The 24,440-nt window shown below is 35.2% G+C and overlaps 1 protein-coding gene and 1 non-coding gene across 3 annotated transcripts in view; one reads left to right on the top strand and one right to left on the bottom strand.

The window, feature by feature from the left end:
* ZSWIM6 (zinc finger SWIM-type containing 6) overlaps positions 1 to 24,440 on the bottom strand; it is a 175,341-nt gene that overhangs the window by 16,932 nt on the left and 133,969 nt on the right. Inside the window, exons 5-8 of one of the 2 annotated variants that reach the window (XM_064480902.1) lie at positions 17,464 to 17,544; positions 6,493 to 6,672; positions 1,973 to 2,149; positions 1,551 to 1,697 (exon numbers count right to left, since the gene is read on the bottom strand). In XM_064480902.1, the coding sequence (XP_064336972.1) occupies positions 1,551 to 1,697; positions 1,973 to 2,149; positions 6,493 to 6,672; positions 17,464 to 17,544 (585 nt within the window). The remainder of the gene's footprint in view (positions 1 to 1,550; positions 1,698 to 1,972; positions 2,150 to 6,492; positions 6,673 to 17,463; positions 17,545 to 24,440) is intronic. The other variant, XM_031445781.2, reaches the window with a different exon arrangement.
* On the top strand, positions 6,990 to 7,061 carry TRNAT-GGU (transfer RNA threonine (anticodon GGU)). The gene has a single exon. It is a non-coding gene; the product is annotated as a tRNA-Thr (tRNA).

The following is a 24,440-nucleotide window of genomic DNA, read 5'->3' as shown; positions in this document are numbered from 1 at the left end:
AGAGCCTCAAAAACAATCTAAGGGGTCTACCTTAACATGTGTTCCAACTTACCTATGTGAACCCACATTTTTACACTTTGCATTCTCAGTTATTACATTTTAATTAAAACTCATTTTAAAAACTCTTCTTAGAAAAGATCAGTATGAATTTTAAGAATCTGATCATTATTATGAGCAAGCTCTTTTTGCAGTATAAAAAAACGCTTCACTTTCTCTTAGCCTGAGTATTTTTATCCTTTATACCTTTTAGACTCTTCAGAAGTAAATGCCTTTCACCATAGATTGTGTGTTTAGGGAAAGGGAGATTTCAGAAAAATTTTCCAAAGGGCCAAGTAACATATTTTCCAAACACATCTGGTAACCAGTGATGATATGACGAACATGAAGAACTGGACATAGTAATGACTGTCAGGGAGATGACATTCCAATCCCATCTGGGCTCCCCTTCTTTGGTTCAAATGGTAACTTTGGAATTTTCTTTCATCATATAAATGATAACGTTAGTTAACATTAATAATACTTCCAATATAGAGGGCATTAAAAGCTATAACAAAAACTTGCTCCAACCTCCAGCTTACTGCAATAACTTCTGATAATTCTCAGCCGTACCCTCGTGTGTATATAATCACCCAAGGAATAAAACAAAAACATAACCAAAAAAACCCACAGCAACTAAAACTACTCCCTGAATAAGAAATAAAATTCCAGAGTAAAAATAATATAAACCTACCAAAGAAACATAAGATTTATACCTACAGAAGAAAAAGGAGTGCAAAGATGAACTGGAAAAAGCATACATATTTCTTTTTCCTGACCAGGGCCTTATCTATGTAATACCACCCTTTTCCAATTGTTGTTACTCAATAATGCTTATTTAAAATTTAAGAGATTAATAAGCTGAGATAAAAAGGAGTTAAATGTGTTCTGTCGGTTGACAGCTCATCAAATGTTACTTACAGAATTTGAAAAATCCAGGAGTTCTGTTTGATCACTTTAAATACATATCATGTCCTGATGTACAAATTATTACAACTAAAATGTTTTACAGTGCTTCCACACTATGTCAGGCCTTGCCTTCAGTGCTTTACAGGAATTAACTAGTTCAGTCTTTTCAATAACTCGAAGACATAGGTCCTCATTCCACAGATGAGGTCAAGTCCCCGTTGGGACCTCAGGATTCAAACACAGGCAGTCTACCCCCAAAGTCCTTACTGTCGCAATTACAATGCACTTCCACAAAATGAAGTATTTGGCTAACTTGCATTTTAGGTAATTCAGACATAACCCAAACAGTAAAAACATTCTCCCCCTTAAAAAATTAACTGACCTAAGAAACTTAAAAAAAAATCTTACTTCTTAAAACACTCAACGAGGGAGAAAAACACCTAGTTTTTCACAGATCAGCTATTAGATATTGCAAATGAATGGTGAACAAAGCCATCTCTGTGGCTCTAAATTTAAAAGCTCTTTCTCCCCAAAGAGCATAAAACCTAGTGACATCACCACCAAGAATCCCATTCCAATGGAAACAAACTCCTTCACACATTCACCTTTTTTTTGAGTTCGGAACATTTCCAACTCTTTCTGTTGCTGTCGTCTCAACGTGTTAACAATAGCTATCGCTAGTCTCAGCGCTTCTCTGGGGTACCCATGAGAACGTAAAGCGTCCACTCGTGCACAGGCTGTAGGAACATGTTCTAAAACAGAAAGTGAAGGGGGGAAAGTTGCTACTGTCAGACATATCTACAGAAACAGGATTGAATAGTAAGATGCTTTCCCCCCAAAATACTATTAAAAAGACACAAGAAACCATTTCTGAACTTGGATTTCAATGAAAAACTCAGCTCCTATTGCCAAGCATTCATTCATCTCCCATTGAATCTTTCAGCTCTCCACCTCCCACTCCAATAATGCTATAGAAACTAAACAAAGAAGTAAGTCATGGAAATGCCTTTCCGGTTTGGCCACTTACCATGCCAGAGGGGCCACCCGTGGGAGTCAAAGAGGGAGTTTTCAGTGTTGTCATGGTAACAGTAGTTGGTGTACAGGTCACTGCTGATAATGTGCTGCAAGTGGCTGTCCTGCCAGTGGAGATCGCATGCCTCGATGGCTCGGGTGAACACTGTCCGATGTGGCCTGTTCGATGAATCTGTTTTTTCCACAATTCAGAAAGCCGTGTCAGCTATTATTCACACGTGAATAAATCAGTCATACCATTCTGTGGCCAGATGTTCATGAACACACCCACACACATTGTCCTGCACCCCCTAAGCAGAAAGATGAAGGGTGAATACTCTCATGTCCTAAGTACTAGGAGGCAGGTCAGCCCGAAGAGCCACCATTCACTCACTTGTTTTATCAAACACAAACACTCTGCAGCCATCAAAGCTAAGGTTAAAGGCATCCTGCGAAAAGAACTGTCAAGTCTAGTTTCCATGCCAAATACACTCAAAGGAGGCACTGGGCACAAAAATCACATGAAAACTCACTGCTCCCCACTTCTGAGGTGCTGTGGTGGGCTGCCCTGATGGGATCAACAGCTCTCACAAACACTATGCAAGAGATGAGACACCAGCCATGGAACCTTTCAGGAAGATGCAATCAGCCTTTAAAAATGTGCAGAAGGGTTGTGCTTTTGGTTGTATTTTTTAACTATATTGTGCGGTTTTGCACAATTAAAACTATTATGCTTCTTGGGATATAATGATTAAATGCCATTTTATATCCCAAAGGGCATAAATGCATATATTTAACATTTCACAAAGCCACACAACATAGCTACAAAACAAACCAGCGCACTTACCTTGCCCCTATAGGCTGCCTCCTGACTCCTGTGCAGGTTCCATGACTGGTGTGATGTCCCCAGCATAGCGTATGCCGGGGCATCACAAAAGAGCAGAAGCATACACTCCGAAGAGGGTTCAAGTTTCAGGACCTGACGGAGAAAAGAAATGTTTGGGGAATAACGGATATTCTTAGCCCAACTTCTGGGATTATTCAGTTCCTCTGGAAAACATGGCTCAGATTCTACCTGCACTCCCACCCCTTGGGTCCCCACTCTAGACTTACCTTCAACTGTGGCACAGACCTTAGAGAGCCTTAACTGAAAATCAGGGTAATAAACTATTTTTCTTTATGTGTGCTTTACTTAGCTCAAGTATCACCCCTCACTGTTCTGAGGCCTAGCTAAATCAGAAGCAAAATCTGGAGCTTCCTTAGTTGATAAGTTTCATCTTCCTGTCACTGGCACTTTGGCTAAGCACAGACATAAGGGAAACCATAAAAATCAAAGCTCTGAATCAAGAAAGGCTCTGAGAACTCAACTAGTCCAACTCCTCCATTCTGCTGATGGAACTGAAAATCGAGAGAAGTGACTTGCCAAGGTCACACAGCCATGCATTGGCAGTCAAGATCAAAACACAGGTACCCTCACTCCAAATTCAGCTATGTTAGCTGTTCTGAAAGGCTTTTTGAATGGTCTCGACATTACTTCAGCTTGTCTCAGGTCCACTTAGACATCTGTATTTGAATGGCAGACATATCAAAACACATGGATGACAGATAATTTGAGAGGCATAAATACTGACATACCTCTTCTGGCCCCTGCCCAGACTCCATGCTAGTAGCAGACAGATGCACACTTTGCAAATGGGAAGAGTGAACCCTACATTTAAGGCCTTTTGTAAGGCTTCTTACAGAGCAGAATAAATGTACCTCTACCCGAAAAGGAACTGGTTCCGTGACTTCTTACAGTCAATCAATCAAATATTACAAAGTCCACATCTCACACAAGTATTTTTAAGCGGCTTTGTCATTTCATTTGTTTAGCTCAGATCATAGAAACAATTTAAAACTAAAAGGAGACTAAAAGAACAACTTAGTATTATGCATGTATTAAAAGGACGAGAGTTTACCTATCAATATGACCCACTGTGGTATCAAAAATAAAAGCAAGCTCAAGAGTATGAGTACATTAAAAAAATAAAATTTTTATTTTTATTAATCAAATAAATTAATGAAATTAATTTTCACATTTGCATGTGACTGTATGAGCACAGAGAAATGTACAGGACACACACCAGGCTTTTAACAATGGTTGGTTCTAAGAGACCAGTAAAACCAATTGTAACAAAAAAGACAAAATACTAATGAGATGATAATATTTAAATGAAAATGTAATATATAAAGCTCTACAGCAGCATGGGAAACAAAAAAGTAATTATGTACACAGACAATGATTAAAAAGATATACAAACAAAAATGGATTTAATTAGGTGTCAAAATTTGGTCAGTTTTAAATTTTAGATCTCTGTGGGACTTTTTTTGATTTTTGCAGTAAGATGGAAAAAAAGAGAAACAGATTATCTTAATCAAATTGTTAAAATAATAAATATACAACTTTGTAAAAAGTTTTAATAATGTAATACTAAAGCACGTTGAATAAAGAAAATTTGGGAAATTCAGAAAAATAGAAAGAGTGGAAATTATTAGTTCTTTTATCAAAACAAAATTTAAAAGGCTCTCATACAAGTATATTTTTAAAACACACTACTCTTTCAAAAGGTATGGATTCTAATGTTGTTAATTACTTCTAACAAATAATTTCAGTGAAGACAGGACCTGATTGGTGCTTCACATTCCAGGGTGCAAACATATGCAATTCTGCCCGGGGTCTGTGCCACCCGCACACTCCACCCAGCTGCATGGCTGCTGGGCTTTGCGGGCCACCACAGAATCTCCCCCAGCCAGTATGCCCAGGTCTCTGACTGCAGGCTAAGCACCAGAGCCCCTCTGTAAGGATGTCTCTTCTGACAGCCCCTCTGGAGGATGTGGGTGTTCCGCTAAAGAAGGAGCCCTGGTGCCTTTAGGCACAACAGATATAAATGCTGCCCTTAGAAACTAGCCCTGACTTCATACCCCTGGGCCAAACCATAAATGAAATGAACTACTTCATTTGGAGGCTGGACCACTTATTAAGGATTTTCTAAGACCTATGGAATATTAATATTTAACCAAGGAGGAAGTAACCAAATGGAAAGTAAAAGTAAAGTGTAAAATGTTAGGCTGGTAGTCAAAAAAGCAGGTAGGGAGTGAAACACAGAGAAATCTCCAAATATAATGAAGTTAAAAAGAAATTAAAGGTATTGCCTATGTGGATATAAGCATACACTTTCCTAGCAATGGAAGAGAATAAATCTTGAATTGTTAAACTTGAAAATTCTGAGCTTTGGAAAAATATTGGAGGTTTAAGGGGTAGATTTATTTCCTTTGAAGTTATTAAATAAAGTCATCATGGGCAATAAAGATATGACAGATCTCAAATATTAAATTCCCAAGGCAAATATCTCCAGACAAAGCAGAGCCAGACAATCATCTTTCCCAAGCCCTGAAACTTCTTTTTGATTGGACAAGTCCCTATGGAGTAATACATATCATTTTCTTTCTTTGTAGAGACTGAAAACACTACGCTAACATCACACCTTCATACTCAGCACATCGTCCAGCTCTTTTTAGGAGTACCAACTCCAGATGGGGCCAGCATGTACAGAATCACAGTCTTGATTCCTGAATCCTTCTGATGTCATTTAACTCCAACTGTGCATCTGTCATAACTTTAAAGTCTTTCAAATTTTCTCAAATAGAGGGCAGCAGCACAAAATCACACAAAAATAGTGATGTAATTACTGAATGAAATTTTTATTTGCAAGAGTTAACTACTTTAAGAATTTGGTTCTGAAAGAGGATAAAATTCTGCAGCAGCTAGTTGGAAAAATGGGGGCAAGGAAAAAAATTTTTAAGATGAGAGAGACTTGTGCTAAATGGGTAGGTTCATTAGAGAAGGACAAGCTGAAGGAAAAAAAAAAGCTAGAAATGAGACAGAGGTTTTTAAGAAGACATCTGGAAATGTCTCGGAGCATTTCTTGGTTGTACCCAAAGACTGGAAGGCACTATGAGCCTACAGTATGTGGGAACAAGTATGCTAGACAGTCCTTCACAATAAAGAATGTTCCTGGTCCAAATGCCAGCACCAGCCCAGTCATAAAATGTTTATTTGCTACATTCTAAAACTAAGAATTTTTAACTGATTACACAGTAGCCCAAATATGAACTGACCAACAGATATAAAAACACACAGCTCCTCAAGCCTCTCAATATTTTGCTTTATAAAGTAATGTATTACCCCTCTACTCCATGATTTTTAAAAAAATATTCAAACGAAATACTTAACAGTTGATTTTAACATATACTGGTACACGTAAGTAGTATATCCATCTGTACTCTGAGAATATGAAAAAAAGTATAGAAAGGTCTCTGGTAAAAATTAAAACATACACACACATTCACAATCAAAACATATTAAGACCCTAAGTTTAGTAAGTTCTTAAGTGGGTAAAATAATTTTCTCACCTATATTGTAAGATACTGTTATGAACATATATGTACAACTAGGTAGATACCTAGAAAGTAAGCAGATTATCACTGAGGACTCACCTTGGTTGGCATTTGCACCCTGAGGCAGAGCATTGGTTAAGTTGGGTAATTCACTGCCATGATTTCCATCTTCCCATGGACAGACATCAACACCATTCCACTTTTTCAGCTGTTTTAGCCAACTGGCCTTCTGCTCCAACTTGCAGTGGGGATTTAAAACTATACACATCCACAGAGCACCTAATTTAAAGACAGAGAGGAAAGTAAATTTTTAAAAACTTTACAAATGTCCAATTCTAATAGCTAATGATAAATTTTAAGCCATTTTAAAATGGACCCAAGTCTGCCATTTTTACAACTCAATTCTCTTCTTAGTCCAAGCCACAAATCTCTTATAGAGTTTAACAGAAGGAGGACAACAGAGCCTGAATTTGAACCAAAGATCCAAACACTGTTACACATGAAGATGAAAGACCTTTCAAATGCTAATTATAATCACCTTCTTACTTCTGTGTGACATTTTGAACAAACAAGTGAATAAAGAATAAAACCCAGATGGGGGTATAGCTCAGCGGTTGAGTGTGTGCTTGGTGTGCACGAGGTCCTGGGTTCAATCCCCAGTACCTCCATTAAGGAGGAAAAAAACAATAAAACCCTAAGAACCAATTTTTTATTTTAATTTACAAGCAGATTTTACTCATGGATGCTGTAACAAACTACTATAATTGGTTCTTCTGGGCAAAAATTAAATTTACTTCTAAGATAACCTTTTTATAATAAAATCTTATAAAGGCATACATGCAATGGACACAATGTCCTAGTCTCCTTATAAGCATTTCAAACTATGTGCTTATTAATTAGTATGCATTCTATGTATCAATAAATCAACATCTTTTAAAAATAAAATTTACTTAAACATTCTTCCCTAAATGATTTAACCAGGAACTAATCTTTATATAAATGAAATCACCAGATTTATGTCTTTCTGTGAATAAAATCACTAAACATTTATTGAAAGTTCACTTGCTTCTCAAAGGAAAAGCCATAATGAATTTAGAAGGCATAACTCATCATTTGAGTAAAAGTAAGGTACTGATAAAATTTATCGTTCCTTTCTACATTCTTCAAAAAGGTAGCTTATTCTAGCAAATATTACAAGTTTTAAAAGTTCAAGTTCTACTTTACTAATTTCAAAACAAGGCATCATCAATACTTCAAAGCCATTCATAACACTTTTTCTTTGAAAAGGTTTGTGTGTGTATCTTTGTGTATTTTAATCAGTTGTGTTAATCAAAGTGCATAATAAAGGTAAGAATGGTCAGTTTCTGCTTTGTTTGTTCAAAAGAGATGCTTTACATTCTTCCACATTTAAAATTAGCAAGTTTCTTCAATTAGAGAGTCTGATATTTTAAATATCAAATGTTTACCAACAGAAAACATAACCACCATCTAAGTCACAGATCTTTACAATTTACATTTCTATATTTTAGAATGCCAATTAGAAACAAAATGTTATCAGTCAAGATGGAGTAAAGCTCACTATAGCTTATTTCTCCCCATAATTACAACTAAAAACTGTGGACAAAATAGAAAAAGTAACCTGAGGATTCTGAAAAGTAAACAACAGCAAGCAGATTGGGGAAATAAAACTTGAAGAGGCAAGCCATACGGAGATGATTTCCTGTTACTTTTTCTTCTCTTTTCATTCCTGACTTGAATATAAGGTTAGTCCCATTCAGAGAACTCTGTAAAGGGCAGACAGGGCAAAAACGTGAGAGAAAACTCACCTAGCTAGTGAGAGGATTGGGAAAAGGGCCCGCCCCCACACCAACTCAAGGAGCTGGAGTATTTTGTACAAAACAAGCACAAGTACTGGTCACATCTCACGTGCATGAGACAGACCCAAGGCAGCACCAACCAAGGCTTTGAAAACTGTACTGATGTCACCCAAAGAAGGTAAAACAGAACTTATGATGTGAATCTATCCTAGCTGACTCTGTGTTTTAAAAAAAACAAAAATTTCTCCAGAAGATTATAATAGGATCCAGACTCATACAATACAGTATTTAAAATGTCCAGGATCCCAAATTACACAGCTTACAAAGGAAAGGGAAAATGTAGTCAATTCTTAAGGGAAAAAACCAAATCAACAGATGTCAACCAAGATGAACCAGATGTTAGAATTACCAGTAAGAGACTTTATGCAACTACTATAACTATACTCCATGAGATGAAGGTATTGAAACTATAAAACTATACACTATTGGAACTATAAAAAAGAACTAAATAGAAATGTTAGAACTCATAAAACAGAATCTGAAGTTAAAAATTCACTAAATAGGGGGTGGGGGGTGGGAAGAGATGGACTGGGATTTCAAAATTGTAGAATAGATATACAAGATTATATTGTATAGCACAGGGAAATAGATACAAGATCTTATGGTAGCTCACAGAGAAAGGAATGTGACAATGAATATATGTATGTTCATGTATAATTGAAAAATTGTGCTCTACACTGGAATTTGACACAACATTGTAAAATGATTATAAATCAATAAAAAATGTTAAAAAAAATTCACTAAATAGGATGAATAGCAGATAGACAGGACAAGAGGTAAAACTGAGCAAATTTGAAAAGAAAAATTATCTCATCTGAAGAACAGAGAGAAACAATCAGAAGGAAATGAACAGAGCTTTAAGATAGGTGAGAAAATATCAAAAAGTCTAACATTTGCTTCATTGGAGCTCCAGAAGAAGGTGAGACATAGATACAGAAAAACTTGGAAGAAATAATGACTAAAAACTTCCCAAAATTGAAGATATGAATGTACAGATCTAGGAAGCTCAGCTAACCACAAAAAAGGTAAACTCAAAGAAAACCATGGGTATATCATAATCAAATCACTGAAAACCAAAGATAAAAGAATAAAATCTTGAAAGCAGTCACAGAAAAATGAAATACTATATAAAGAAGGATTCAAATAATCAGAGATTCTTCACTAGAAATTATAGAAGACAGAAGGCAATGCAACATTATATTTAAAGTGTTAAAAGAAATTGAAATGTCAATCCAGACTTGGGTTTACCCACTAATATTCAGCAAAAATATCATTCACGAATGATGGTGAAATGAAGGCATTCTCAGATCAGGAAAAACTAACATGTGTTGTCAAGAGATCTGTTCTAGAAGAAATGCTAAAGGAAGTCCTTCAGACTGAAGAGAAATAATACCAGAATAAGAAACTATAAGAATAAAGAAAGAACAACAGAAATGAGAAATACCTGAGTAAATATAACAGACTATTTTTGCTCTTAAAAGGACAAAAGAACTTAAAAGTTCTTTAAAAATAAGATGACTAGTGAAAGCAAAAATTTGAACACTGTCTTGTAGTGTTTTAAATGTATGTAGATGTAACACACATGAAACCTGTAACATAAAGGAGGGAGAGTAAAGGGACCTATATCGTTACTAGATTCTACATTCTACTTAAAGTAACAAAATACTAACTCAAAGTAGGCTGTTTAAGTTAGGTATATTTATTGTAATGCTGAAACCATTAAAAAATACAAGGAGATACAAACAAAAAGGATAACAGATAAATTAAAATTGCATACTAAAATTAAAAAAAAATAATAATCCAAAGAAGGAGAGGAGAAGGCAGGAGAGAGGGAACAAAGGAATAAAAGCAGAGAGGATAAATAGAAAATAAATGATTAAATGGCTGACCTAAATTCAGCAACATCAATAATTATATTAAATGTAAATGATCTAAACATACCAATTGAAAGAAATGGTAAAATCATATTAGAAAACAAGACCCAACTCTATGCTGTGTACAAGAAACTCACTTTAAATATACTGACATACACAAATTAAATGAAAAAAGATGGAAAAAGATACACCATGCAAACACTTTCAAAATAAAGCTGAAGTAGCCATATTAATATCAGACAAAGTAGACTTTGGGACAAGGAATACTACACCAGTGATAAACTGAAATACAGCATGATAAAAGGGTCAGTACTCCAAAAGATGTATAACAACCCTAAATGACTATGCTGTACCTAACAAGACTTCAAAATACACAAAGCAAAAAGAGGAAATAGACAAAATACATGACAGAGCTGAAAGGAGAAACAGACAAATCCACAACCATATCTGGAGATTTCAATACTCCATATTCTGAATAACTAATAGAACAAGTAGACAGAAAATTAGCAAGGATGAAGAATACCTAAAACAAACCATCAACCAATTTAACCTAATTGACATTTATAGAATATTCCACCTAACATTATAAAAACCCCAACAAAACAAAATCCTATACTTTCTAAAATGCACAAAGAACATTTACCAAGATAGTCCATATTCTGAGCCATAAAACAAACTTTGACAAATATGAAAGAAATGAAATCATACAAAGTACATTCTCTGATGTAATAAAATTAAACTAGAAATTAAGTAATAGGAAGATGTTTGGAAAATCCCCAAATACCTGTGAATTAAACAACATACTTCTAAACAACTCATGAATAAAAGAGGACATCACATGGGAAATCAAAAATATTCTGTACTCAATGAAAATGGAAATAAAAATACATCAAAATTTATGATGTACAGCTAAAGAGTTTAGAATGAAATTTATAATATTAATCATGCTTAAATTGGAAAAGAAGGAAAGATTCAAATCAATAATCTAAATATCCATGTTAAGAAACTAGGAAAAGGATAAGAAATCAAAGCCAAAGCAAGGAGAAGGAAGGAAATACAGATCAGAAATCAATTAAATGGAACTCCCCCTGTTTTTCAATGAAACCAAAAGCTAGTTCTTTAAAAAGCTTAATAAAATGAATAAAGCTATTATTAGACTGACTGAAAAAAAGAACAGACAAACTACCCATATAAGGAATAAGAGAAGGCACATCATTATAGATCATAGAGGCATTACAAGGTTCATAAGAGAATGCTATGAATAACTTTATGGCCATAAATTCTACAGCTCAGATGAAATAGACAAACTCCTTGAAAATCACAAACTATCACAATTCTCTGAAGAAGAAGTAATAACATAAATAGCTTTAAATTTATTAAAGAAATTAAATCTGTAGTTAAAAATCTCTTACAATGCAGGTCCAGATATTTCCCTAGAAAATTCTACCAAACATTAAAGGGAAAAAAAAATGCCAATTCTATACAATATCTTCCAGAAAACAGCAGAGAGGGAATGGTTTCCAACTTATTTTATGAGGCCAGGATTACCCTACCCTAGACAAAACCATGACAAGTCAATACAATTACAATCTCAGCAAAATATCGGCAAGTCTCATTAAGAAATATATAAAAAGAAAACACACCACAACCAAGTAGAGTTTATCCCAGGAATGCAAGGCTGGTTCAACATTAAAAATCAGTGTAACTCACTAGATGAACAGCCTAAGGAAGGAGAAGCATATGACCATTTCAACAGATGCAGAAAAAGCAACTGACAAAATCCAATATCCCTTTATAACAAAGAAAACTCTTGGCAAACTAGGAACAGAAGACAAGTTACTTAACTGGATAAAGGTCATCTGCAAACAACAACAACAACAACAACAACAACAACAACAACAACAACAACAACAACAAACCCTATAGTTAACATCATATGGCAAAAGACTGAATTCTTTCCCCTAAGAGCAAAACAAGGCAAAGATATCTGTTCCACCACTCCTACTCAACATTACACTGGAAGTTTTAGCCAGGCCAATAAAGCAAGAAAAGGAGATTAATGACATAGATTTAAAAGGAAAAAATAAGTAGCCTCTATTTGCAAACAACTAACTTACCAAAAAGCTCCTAGAACTAATAAGTAAGTTTAGCAAGGTCATATGATACAAGCTCAAAGCAAAAAACCAACTGTACATCTATGTGCTAAAATTGAACAATGACAGACCAAAATTTACCAAAAAAAAAAAAAAAAAAAAGAGTGAGAGCACCATTCATATTACTACCAAAACACGAAATACTTAGTTACAAATCTAACGAAACATGAACAGAGTCTCTATGCTAAAAACTATAAAACACTGACTAAAGAAATCAAAGACGGGGGTGGGGAGTGGGTAGCGGGAGGATGCAGCTTAAGTGGTAGAGTGCATGTCTAGCATGCACAAGGTCCTGGCTTCAATCCCCAGGATCTCCTCTAAAAATAAATAAATAAACAAACCTAATTACTCCCACCAAAAAAAATTTCACAAAAAAATCAAAGACGATTTTAAAAAGCAGAGTGAAAAACCTCAACACTGTTAAGATACCATTTCTCCCCAGATTGATCTATTTTTCAACACAACTCTACTCAAAACTCTAGCAGGCATTTGTGTACATACTGACAAAAATAGATATAGAACAGTGAAAACAATTTTAAAGAAGGACAAAGTTAGAAGACTCCTAGTACCTGATTTTAAGACTTCCGATATAGCAAAGAGTAGTCAAGACAGTGCCCGATAGGTGAAAGAACAGGCCCATAGATCAATGACAGTTGATGAGAGAGATCAGAAATAAACCTACACAGATAAAATCAATTCAAGGTTCACAGTCAATTCAATGAAGAAAAGGTCAAATGCTTTCAAAACTACTGAAACAACAATTGGATATTCATATTTTAAAAATGAACTTAAAACAGTTTATTAAAAAATCAATTCAATTACCTTATTAAAAACTCAAAATGGATAATAGATCCAAATATAAAACTTAAAACCACAGAACTTCTAGAAAAACTTCTTTGTGACCTTGGGCTAGGCAAGGATGGATAATAATGTTAGATACAATATCAAAAGCATGATCCATAAAAGATAAAACTGATAAAGCAGACTTTATCAAAATTAAAACCTTTTGTGCTACAAAAGACCCTATAAAGAGAATGAAAAGAGAAGCCACAGACTGGGAGACAATATGTGCAAATCATACATCTGACAAAGAACTTGTATGTAGAACATGTAAAGCCCTCTCAAAACTCATCAAGAAAATGAACAACCCATTACAACTGGGCAAAAAATTTGAAAAGACACTTCATTTAAGAAGATATGCAGATGGCAAACTGCTGATGAAAACATGCTCAATATCATTAATCATTATGAAAATGAAAATAAGACTATTTGCAGATGACATGATACTATACATAGAAAATCCTCCAGAAAACTCCTAGAGCTGATCAATGAATTCAATAAAGTTGTAGGATGCAAATTTAATATACAGAAATCTGTTGCATTTCTATACACCAACAACAAACTACCATTGCATCAAAAAGAATAAAATATGTAGGAATAAAACTATCGAAGAAGGTAAAAGATCTGTACTCAGAAAACCATAAGACACTGGTGAAAGTAACTGAAGACAACACAAAAGATGTAAAGATACACTGTGTTCATGGAATGGAAGAGTTAATATTGTTAAAGTGACTATACTACTCAAGGCAATCTATGCAATGCAATCCCTATCACAATGACATTTTTCACAGAACTAGAACAAAAAGTTTTTAAATTTATATGGAAATACAAAAGACCTGAATAGCAAAAAATGCCTTGAGAAAGAAGAACAGAGCTGGAGGAATCAGCCCCACTGACTTCAGACTATACTACAAAGCTACAGTAATCAAAACAGGATGGTACTGCCACAAAAACAGACACATAATTCAGTGGAACAGAACAGAGAGCCCAGAAATAAACCCATGGATTTATGGTCATTTAAACAATGGCAAAGGAGGCAAGAATATACAATGGAGAAAAGACAGTCTCTCCAATAAGTGGTACTGGGAACACTGGACAGCTACATGTAAAAGAATGAAATTAGAACATCCCTTCACACTATATATAAAAGTAAACTCCAAATTAAAGAGCTAAATGTAAGACTGGATACTATAAAACTCCTAGAGGAAAATATAGGCAGAACACTCCTGGACATAAATCACAGGAACATTTTTTTGGGCTCTGTCTCCTAAAGCAAAAGAAACAAAAGCAAAAATAAACAAAGGGGACCTAATTAAACTTAAAAGCTTTTGCACAGCAAAGAAAACCAATGAAAAAATGAAAAGAGAACCTACTGAATGGGAGAAAATATTTGTAAGTGATATGACTGATTAGGGGTTAATATCGAACATATATGAATGGCTCATACAACTCAACATCAACAAAACAAAACAAAAACAAACAAACAAAAAACAAGCCACCTAATTAAGAAATAGGCAGAAGAAGTGAGTAGGTATTTTTCCAAAGAGGAAATGCAGATGGCCAACAGGAACATGAAAAGATACTCAACATAGATGACCATCAGGGAGATGCAAATCAAAACCTCAATGAGATATCACCTCACAGCTGTCTGAATGACTATCATCAAAAAGATAACAAATAACAAATGGCCAGGATGTGTAGAAAAGGGAACCCTTGTATACTTGGTGAGAATGTAAACTGGTGTAGCCACTGTAGAAGAGTATGGAGGTTTCTCAAAAAACTAAAAATAGAACTACCATATGCCCCAGCAATTCTATTCCTGGGAATATATAGCCAGAGAAAACAAAAACACTAACTTCAAAAGATACATGCACCCTAATGTTCATAGCCTCACTATTTATTTACATCAGCTAAGATGTGGAAGCAACCCATGTCCATCAATAGAAAAATGGATAAATGGTATATATGTATGTGTGTGTGTGTGTGTGTGTGTGTGTGTGTGTGTGTGTGTGTGTGTGTGTGTGTATGTATGTATATATATATCGAATACTACTCAGTCTTACAGAATGAAGTTTTGCCATTTGCAGCAACATGGGTGGACTTGGAGGGTATTATGCTAAGTGAAATAAGTCAGTCAGAGAAAGACAAATACTGTGTAGTATCACTCATATGTGAAATGTAAAAAATACAACAAATGAGTGACTATAACAAAAGAGAAAGAGACACACAGATATAGAGAACAAGCTAGTGGTTACTGGTAGGGAGAGGGAAGGGGGAGGGGAAACATAAGGGTAGGGAGTAAGAGGTACAAACCATTAGGTATAAAATAATCTACAAGGACATACTGTATAACATGGGACATATAGCCAATATTTTATAATAACTATAAATGAGTATAACCTTAAAAACTGTGAATCACTATATTGTATACCTGTAATTTATATAGTACTGTATGTCAACTATGTTTAAGAAAACACGTAAGACACCACTACATACCTATTATAATGGTTAAACTTAGAAAAAGAAATTTAAAATCTGAAAATACAAACTGCTGGCAAGGATGTGGAGCAACTGGAATGCTCATAATTGTTGCCTGGGAGTGCAAAATGATGTAGCCACCCTAGAAAACTGTTCAGCAGTTTCTCATGAAGTTAAACATATATTTACCTTATGACCCAGCAGTCCTACCTCTAGGGATTTGTCCAAAAGAAATGAAAATATGGGTTCACATTAAAATTTGTACAAGAATGTTTATAGCAGTTTTATTTGTAAATGCAAAAAGGTCGTAAATGCAAAGGACTGTCAACAATCTTAATGTCCTTATTGGTAAATGGATGAACAAACTTGGTGCATTCATACAAATACTACTTAGCAATAAAAAACAAACCACTGACATACACGTAACATCTAAAATGCCTTATGCTAAATGAAGGAAGCCAGAATCAAAAGGGTATGTATGTACACACACACATACATACACACACACTCACTTCACTATTATTCAATTTATGTAACATTTTGGAAAAGGCAAAACTAAAGGGACTAAATAATGACCACCAATGCTACGGATTGGGAGTAGGTGATGAATCAACTACAAAGAGACTGTGAGGGAATTTTTGGAAGTGATATAACCATTCCGTATCTTGACTGTAGTGGTGATTACATAACTATGCATTTGTATAAATTCAAAACTGTACAATAAAAAATCCAAGTGTATGTATTTTTATAGTATTTATGGTATGTATTTTACTGTATGCAATGAAGTAAATTTTTTAATTGCTAAGTAATATATGGATCAAACAATATTATCTCCTGGTATTTCAAAAACCTAAGTATGAGTATTCTCTCTGCAGGGTTTCTATACAAGCCAATGGATACCACACAAATCACGATCTTATTAATCCTATGCTTTTCCATGCCAAGAAGCACGAAAATCAGCTTCAAATGAAACATGACTACACACTGTCACAAAGCAAGGGACAAATCAAAATGGTATCTGAAAAACCAGTAAGTGACAGCTTTTCCTACTGAACCTTACTGGAAAATGAGATACAACTTTACCAGGCTCCAGATTTTAGACTGATGAATAACATGACAACACAACAAAAGTTACATGTAAATAATTAAATGAGATCTCATGAATGCTGTAAGTTGGCATTTCTATTTATAAGGCTATACTGAAATCAAAAAATTTCCAAATCATCAAATTATCTTTTTAAAAAAATGTAATAGTAACATTCAACAGGTAATGCTTCAGAATTGAGAATCTTTCATGTTTTTCTTCCAAGATACTTTTATTTTATAATAAATGGATACTTTTTCAGACAAAACTAAAATCATAAAGTTGCCCTGGAAGATGTGCTATGAGATCAGTAATTTCATTATCAGGTTATTAGTGTAATACTGAGGTTTTGTGTAAAAGGGCAACCAAGTAAATTAATATTGACAAATAATATGATGTTAAGTGTATCCAAAATTAGTCATGTATCTTCAGTGGGTCTATTTTACAGTTCAGAATTCTGTATTTCTGTCCACTTGTGTGAACTATAATTTATTTTGAAAATCAGTTTAGCAACACCAAAAAAAAAAAAAAAAAAAAAAAAAAAGCACCACTATGCCAACTTAAAGCTAAGATAGAGCTAACTTTAAGTGTAGAAATTTTATATCCTAACATATATATTAAATCCATTGTTTTTTCCATTCGATTTCTTCCTTTTAACAGTGTATGCACAACACAAAGTTTTAAAAGTAGAATAAATAACCAAATTAATACTAAGCACTAGTTCTACTGAAGTAACTCAAAGATAAAATTAGGAAAATACTAACCAATGTATATAATGCTGAAAGACTGATTTGCATATGAAGAACTTGATAATGTGATAATGACCCAGTAAGTTTCACCTTCACCTGGGGAAAACTCAGAGTTTATAAGAAGCTAGCACAATACTGACAAAAGCATATAATTCCACTTTTTAAAAAGGTTCTTTTCAGGAAATAAATGTAGGTACACCAACTACAACTTTAATTAAATAATAATTATTATCATTAATAGTCACCATTTCTTGGATGCCTACTATGTGCCTATTGTAGGCACTACATTTAGGGTTTTACAAACATTTTTTTCATTAATTCATTACAATAATCCTCCAAGGTCAGAATTAATACTTCTACTTTAAAGATGAGAAAACAAATGCAAACAGATTACAGTCCTTATAAACAAGATCCTAAATATTCTTGGAAACTTTAAACAATGACTTCTATGACACAAGGAAAAAAAGAAATCTGTAAAACTAGATTTCTATGATTACATTTCTCTAATTAGAAAATTTCCATTTTGCAGAATGAGAAAATTTTTGAAAAAGTCAAGCCTTTATTAATTTGCCTGTAACATTATTTTATTGCTCACCTCCCTAAAGAGAGGTTTCATCCTGAAAGGATGTTCTTAATGTTAAATTCAAGTTCAGAGCTATAATAGATATGGTCTTTTATCTTAACAGTCACCATTACAAAAGCTGTAATTAGCCTTAACAACCAAGTTAACCAAATTGAGTAAGTCATTCTCCAAATTTTATTAATTCAGAGTCCCACTTTGGGAATTTTCTCCTTCCCCTCCAACACATGCCTGAAACATTTGTAGCTTTAAAAATAAAGCTCCTTGATGATTAAATACTTCATTCTGCTGTCCTTCAGAAATATTAACCCTTTCAAAAGGGCTCACCAAAAACAGGACAGAGCAGTCAGTGAGAATTTAGCATTTTCAGCAACTAACAGAGGACCTGGCAACTAGAAAGGTATTACTGGTTCTTTCACAAAGGACACTTAATTATTTGCTATGAATTACAATGGAAACAAATTCAATACTTTTAAATTGCTCTCCTAGCTTCAATGCCTCAAAGTACATAAAGGCAATTATCAAATCACTGGTGTGTGCATCATTCCATTTCTGAATTATCTGTGGCACTTTTCAGCTCTAGTCTAGCTTTTTCTCTACCACCCAGCATGCTTTTACTCTTCTTTCCACTACTCCACCTAATCTGCACTCAGTGTCTTCAGCAAAAAAAGATGCACTGTAACAACACACCAGCCTAAAGCAAAACTAGAAAGGCAACTCCCTTAGGAAGAAGGAAAAAAATTTTTTTGCGTAAGGTGAATGGTTCTAATCCACTCGGTGATCTTAAATCTCTTCACATCCTATACCTGATCAAACAGGCAAGGAAACATGGATAGAATCACAAGGAGGCAGAAGACAAATCATCACAAAGGCCTGTTTAGTCACTTCTGCATTCCACCAGTCACACTGCCAATGGACAAGCACCCACGCTCCCAGCAAATGTGGGGAGCGAGAATTAATGAATTCCACATGCTCTGAAGGCCAGTCTTTTCCATCAAACATTTAGATGTACAAATCACCACCATTTTGCCCCATCTCACATTCCAACTAGAAGAAATGTTTGATCAACAAGCTCTGATCTGGAAAGGACAAGATATGGATTACCAGCCACAAGACCCTGGGCAAAGCCACTTCATCTCTGTGGTGGCAGCTCTGACTTAACCAAGAGGGATGATAGTCCCTACCTCACAGGGCTGTTTACACTTAAGATAATACATGCAGAAATGTTTTGAAAATTACAGAGTTTACCCAGCACCAAAAGGTATACTCCTGCAAACCCCTGTGTAGAACACTCTGATGTTGAGGAAAATTGAGACTCAAAAAGTTAAAACAGGATCGAAGGGCTCAGACTGTAAGTGATTCTCTGGAAACTTTTATAAATATTTTTACATTTAATTAAATAATTAAGAGAACATATTAAGTAAATAAAATATCAGTGACATTAAACACACAGGGTAGTAATAATGGGTTCTTGTACAATAATTTCTACTTGCCATATATTTTTAGCTAGAAACATCTTCTAGTCTCTCCTTTTTCCCTTGGTTTCAACGACAGACTTTTAAATGTGTTTTGTTTTCTGGTAGGCCTCCCAGGTCCCACCCCAGGCCCACAGTCACTTAGAGGTCTGAGATGCTTTGGGTAATTTTACTCCCACAGAGGAGGCATATCTCAAACTCATGCCCAACCTTACAGGGTTATATAACATTTCCTCTGCTCATGGTAACTTTGTGCCAAAGGACAGACACAGGGTGCAGTGCTGAAGCCTGTGCAGACCCTCCTTAGCATCTCAGCCAAAACGTCTGGTTTACCATTCACTCTGCCTCCCTTTTTAGTTTCAATGCCCAGGGTTCCAGTCTTCTATAGGAACTCAAAATTAAAAGTTATCAGAACCCAAATTCTTATTTTTGGAGAGGGGAAACCCGGAAGTCAAGCTAGGCGAAATTTGGTGTAAGAAGAATATAAAAGTGAAAAAAATTAATGTAAAAAATATTAAAAATGGAGATGTAGAATACTCTAGGACTGTTTTAAACCATTTCCTGATAATACAGATTTAATTTGGGCAAACATCTCACTTACTCCAACAGAAGGGATAAAGTTAATTGACATAACAAACTTATTCTATAAGTCAGAAATTCTCTCCTGCTTACTTTTCTTCTATTCTAACACCGCCTCTCACATGGACAGTGTGGGCTTTCTCAGCGTGACAGCCTCAGGATAGCCAGACTTTTTACAGGAAAACTCACGGCCCCAAGATGGAACCTTCTAAGAGACAGTAAGTAGACACAGCTAGTCACTTAAGGCTTGAGCCCAGAAACAGGCCGAACATCTACTCTGTCGTATTTTGTTGGTCAAACATCTATAAAAATGAGAGAACACAGACCTCACGTCTCAATGAGACAGAATCAGAGCATCTGTGGCCACTGTCATCTATCACAATTATCAGGAAATATTATAAATCTGCTACATTACAAAATGAAAAACAAAGGTATTTACCAATGGGCATGAGAATGTTGTTAGTTAAAATAATCAAATCTAAATAAACCACTCAACATATAAGAAGAGGTACAAGTCAATAAAAAACAAAAGTCATTATGAAAACTTAATAGCATAAAAGGTATCCCAACACACAGTGCAATATTAAGTGCTGATTTGTATGCTAATTCCTGTCCCTTCAAGGAAAATCCTAACAATATCATGTTATACATGTTAGGCTTCTAAATAGAGTCTAGATTTAAAGTTTTAAAATGTCTGTCTTTAGGGTACAAAGATCACTCCATCGAGTACAGCTAACATACTTCTAAAAGCGGACGATGGCATCTTTATTTATCCACTTGGCAACAAATGCTGCCATTTATTGAATATACTTCACACTAATGCCGTGCGAAGTATTTTACATACATTATCGCATTTCACCCTCGCAGGAAGACCTTACTTTACAGATAAGGAAACTGAGGTTCAGAGACAAGTGGAAATGTTGCGCTACTATTAAAGATGGGAGGCAGGATTTGACACCAGGGCTCAAGTTCTCCCCAAATCAATATCCTTAAATACTATGGCCTTTAGCCTCCTGCCTGGATATGTGGTCAAAAAGTACTTCTGTAAGTTAAGATTCATATGTTTAACTAGCATACATGAATTCCAAGATTAATGATTTTAGCTTTTTGACAGAATCATTGTTCCACACCTCATATTTTAGCAGTGTAATACAAGTGGTATATTACTGTCAAAAATCATGAAGTAGTCTAAATGTACTGCTAATAAACCCTGCAGTTTATTTAACCACCTATTCTTATGTACTTAGAAAATGTTGCATGTGTAGAAGTATATCCAACAAAAAATGACACAGGTTCATCTAAAAAGATCTAATTAAATAAACGAAAACTGCATTTTTCAGGACTGACAGGCATAGAAAACAAGTCATTTCCATGCAGATTAAAACAGCAGATAAACAATCAAAAGCTCAACTTACAATTCAAGACTGATTATTCAAGTCAGAAGAAACCTGTTTTCTCTGAAAATATGATGCTATACTACTATGAGGTCTGTTAGAGCAGAGTTGCGTCAGCACTTCTGGGATAATGCACTTGTGTGAGACTGAGTGTGCTCTTTGCCTGCTGGGTGTATTGCTGGGTGGAGCATTATGATTTGTGACTGAATAAATCAGCTAGCCATTCTCTATTTATTGCTATTTCCCACAGTCAATAAAATTTGTTTTTAAAGTTCTTTCTGCTTCATGGGTTTTTGTTAATACGCAAATTGATTCAGTAATTAATATAAAAGCTGGACATTTTCTGTAAAAGACACTTAAGAATTTTTGATAAATGTTGCTCTTCTCCCTGTTTTCCAAAAGATACTTTGTGTATAATGCTACTGGAGAGAGCGCAGGAGCAGTGGCATTGGCGGGGGGGGGGGGGGGTGCAGAGGAGCAGGACAACTGATACCACATTCTCTAAAGGTGAGAATTAGAAAGGTCAGTGATTCTCTTCTCTTCTGTCTCAAAGGTGAAAAATGAAGACCGTTACATTAAAATTCTAATTTCTTCTTTTTAATATCATGTTTATTTTTACAAAACAGTAGCAGGCAAAGTAAAACAATCACTTTTGGTACTTCCCAGGGTTCCACAGTTACAAAACAATTCATAATATTTATTGTATTTATTTTTGTTCTCAGAGGCTATTAAAAGAGGCTAGAATTTCATGCATGATCCAATTAACTAATTATACTTATTTAGAGGCCATGAAATGCCTAATTGCAGTCACAAATAGGAGATCATTGGCACAATTAGTTGTGCTAGCAAAACTATAGTCACCAAATTTCTTGGGTCAGACCACACAAAAATTGTGACTCTAATTATAGTATTGTTCTCAGTACAATTCAGTCTTAATATGTTAGTAATCTACGTTGGGAAAATAACTGATAAAAACATTCTCCTTACTTTAAACTTGGTAGGCTAATTCCTAATTCACTGAAATACTTCTGGGGAAATTTTAAAGTAAAGCCTCGGGGACACTGTAAAGAGAGAGTTTTTGAGATCACTTAGGTCGAGCAGGGCTAAACCCTCAGTAAAGGGGCAGACAATCAATTATCGTTCAACCAGACTCTGAGAAAAGACTGAAGTAAAATAACCATCTTTTGTGGTCAAGAAAGACAATAAACCACAGATATTCTAAAACAGCAAACCAGTGTCCTGGATAATGTTCCTTTCAGGCAAACCTGTGGCCTTCATCTAATATGTGGCCTTCCTATCCCATCTGACTTGTCAATGCTGTTGGGTCAACGTGCGTAACTCTTCAAAAATGACCTGACCCCATTAGGAACCTGGTTCTATAGGAAGTGAACAGAGCCAGCTCCTCCACCACTCACCACCCTCTCCTTTTTAAGGGAGGGAGGAAGGGAAAGAGAAAAAAATCAGGAAAACGAGAAAAAGGCACAATGACAAACGATGTCTTACTTTGAGATATGAAAAGGGCAGGCAACAGTAGGAGAAGGAATGTGAGCTGTGGTGACTTGCGAGGTCATTTTCCACATACTCTGCACTGGCTGCTTAACTCAACTATCTTCATAAACAGTTCCATGATTCGACCAATAGTCATGACTCCAAGTCTGTATAAATCTAGCTCTGAAAATACTCTAGGTCTTCAGGATGCCGCTCTCCTACAAGCTTCCCGTTGGGCCCACTTTCCCAACATAGACAAAAGACTCTTGGAATAAGAAAAAATTGTTGTATATTATCTAAATCATCTTAATTTAGGCCTCAAGAATCCACATTATGCCATTTTACAGGTAAGGAAATTGTGGTTCCATCTAAGGAACTTGTCCAGGGCTACCGTTAGTAAATATAAGGATTGCACTTCAAGAGTGTCTGGCTCCAATAACCCCTGTTCTTTATATTCCGACTGTAGGCTCTAAAACTGAAACAATCCTGTTTATACAAAGAGTTTATACCCATTGGCCTCTCTGAAAAAACATGCTTGGATAAGTGTGGGAAAGAATTATTTTGACTATATACTACAAATTGATACAGAATAATGACTTATAACATGAAAAGTATTAGATCTATCATCAAAATTTTCTGAAACACATCCTACATTACATAACCTCACTTCTTCACTTGTCTTACTTGGAATGCTTTTTAGTTTTCACTTACTCATTCTGTTTTCTAACTAGATTATAAGCTCCCCAATGGCAGTGCCTACTATAAGGCACTGTATTAAATAGTAGGGTCTTGGCAATTTACCTGCTGTTTTGGTAAGGCACTCTACAGCCTACCACGTTTACAGATAAGTGCCTCCAAGCCACTGGTACAACCACCTTCCTTTCACTTACCATGGAGATACAATTTAGAACAAAAGAAATCAGGAACCCTACCAAAAACAACTGAATTTACCAATGGTCATGATTATAAAATACTGATGATCAGGTCAGCACTTAAGCACTATAGTTGTATAAGAACCACAAGGAAAACAGTTTACAGTATTGTCATATTGGAACTGCAATTTTATTCATAAAAACAATTTCTTCATACACTGACTTTTCTATAGAGTTCAGAAAGAATCTATGACTGGTACTGAGTTTCTTGGAGAACAGAATGTTTCATTTTGCTCTAATTCATTCTATTACTGAATTAAACTTTGATGTATTGGTCTTGACAAGTGCTTCATGCTGATTGTACTGTGTATGATAGTATAATCACTCCCCATGCATGTCCCACTGGCTGGCTGATTAATGCAATAGATTACCAGCAGCATTGATGCAAGGGGGAATCATTGCCCTTCTGTACTCTAGTTTGTATTTCACTGTGCATGTGTGTGTGCACGTGTGTGTGTGTGTGTGTGTGTGTGTGTGTGTGTGTCTGTGAGTATACCAGCACCCATGAAGATTCACCTGTACATGGGCAGAGAAGACGGGAAAA

The sequence above is a fragment of the Camelus dromedarius genome, chromosome 3 (genome assembly GCF_036321535.1).
Source record: "Camelus dromedarius isolate mCamDro1 chromosome 3, mCamDro1.pat, whole genome shotgun sequence".
NCBI classification, from domain to species: domain Eukaryota; kingdom Metazoa; phylum Chordata; class Mammalia; order Artiodactyla; family Camelidae; genus Camelus; species Camelus dromedarius.
This window is presented reverse-complemented; position numbering and strand designations above follow the sequence as displayed.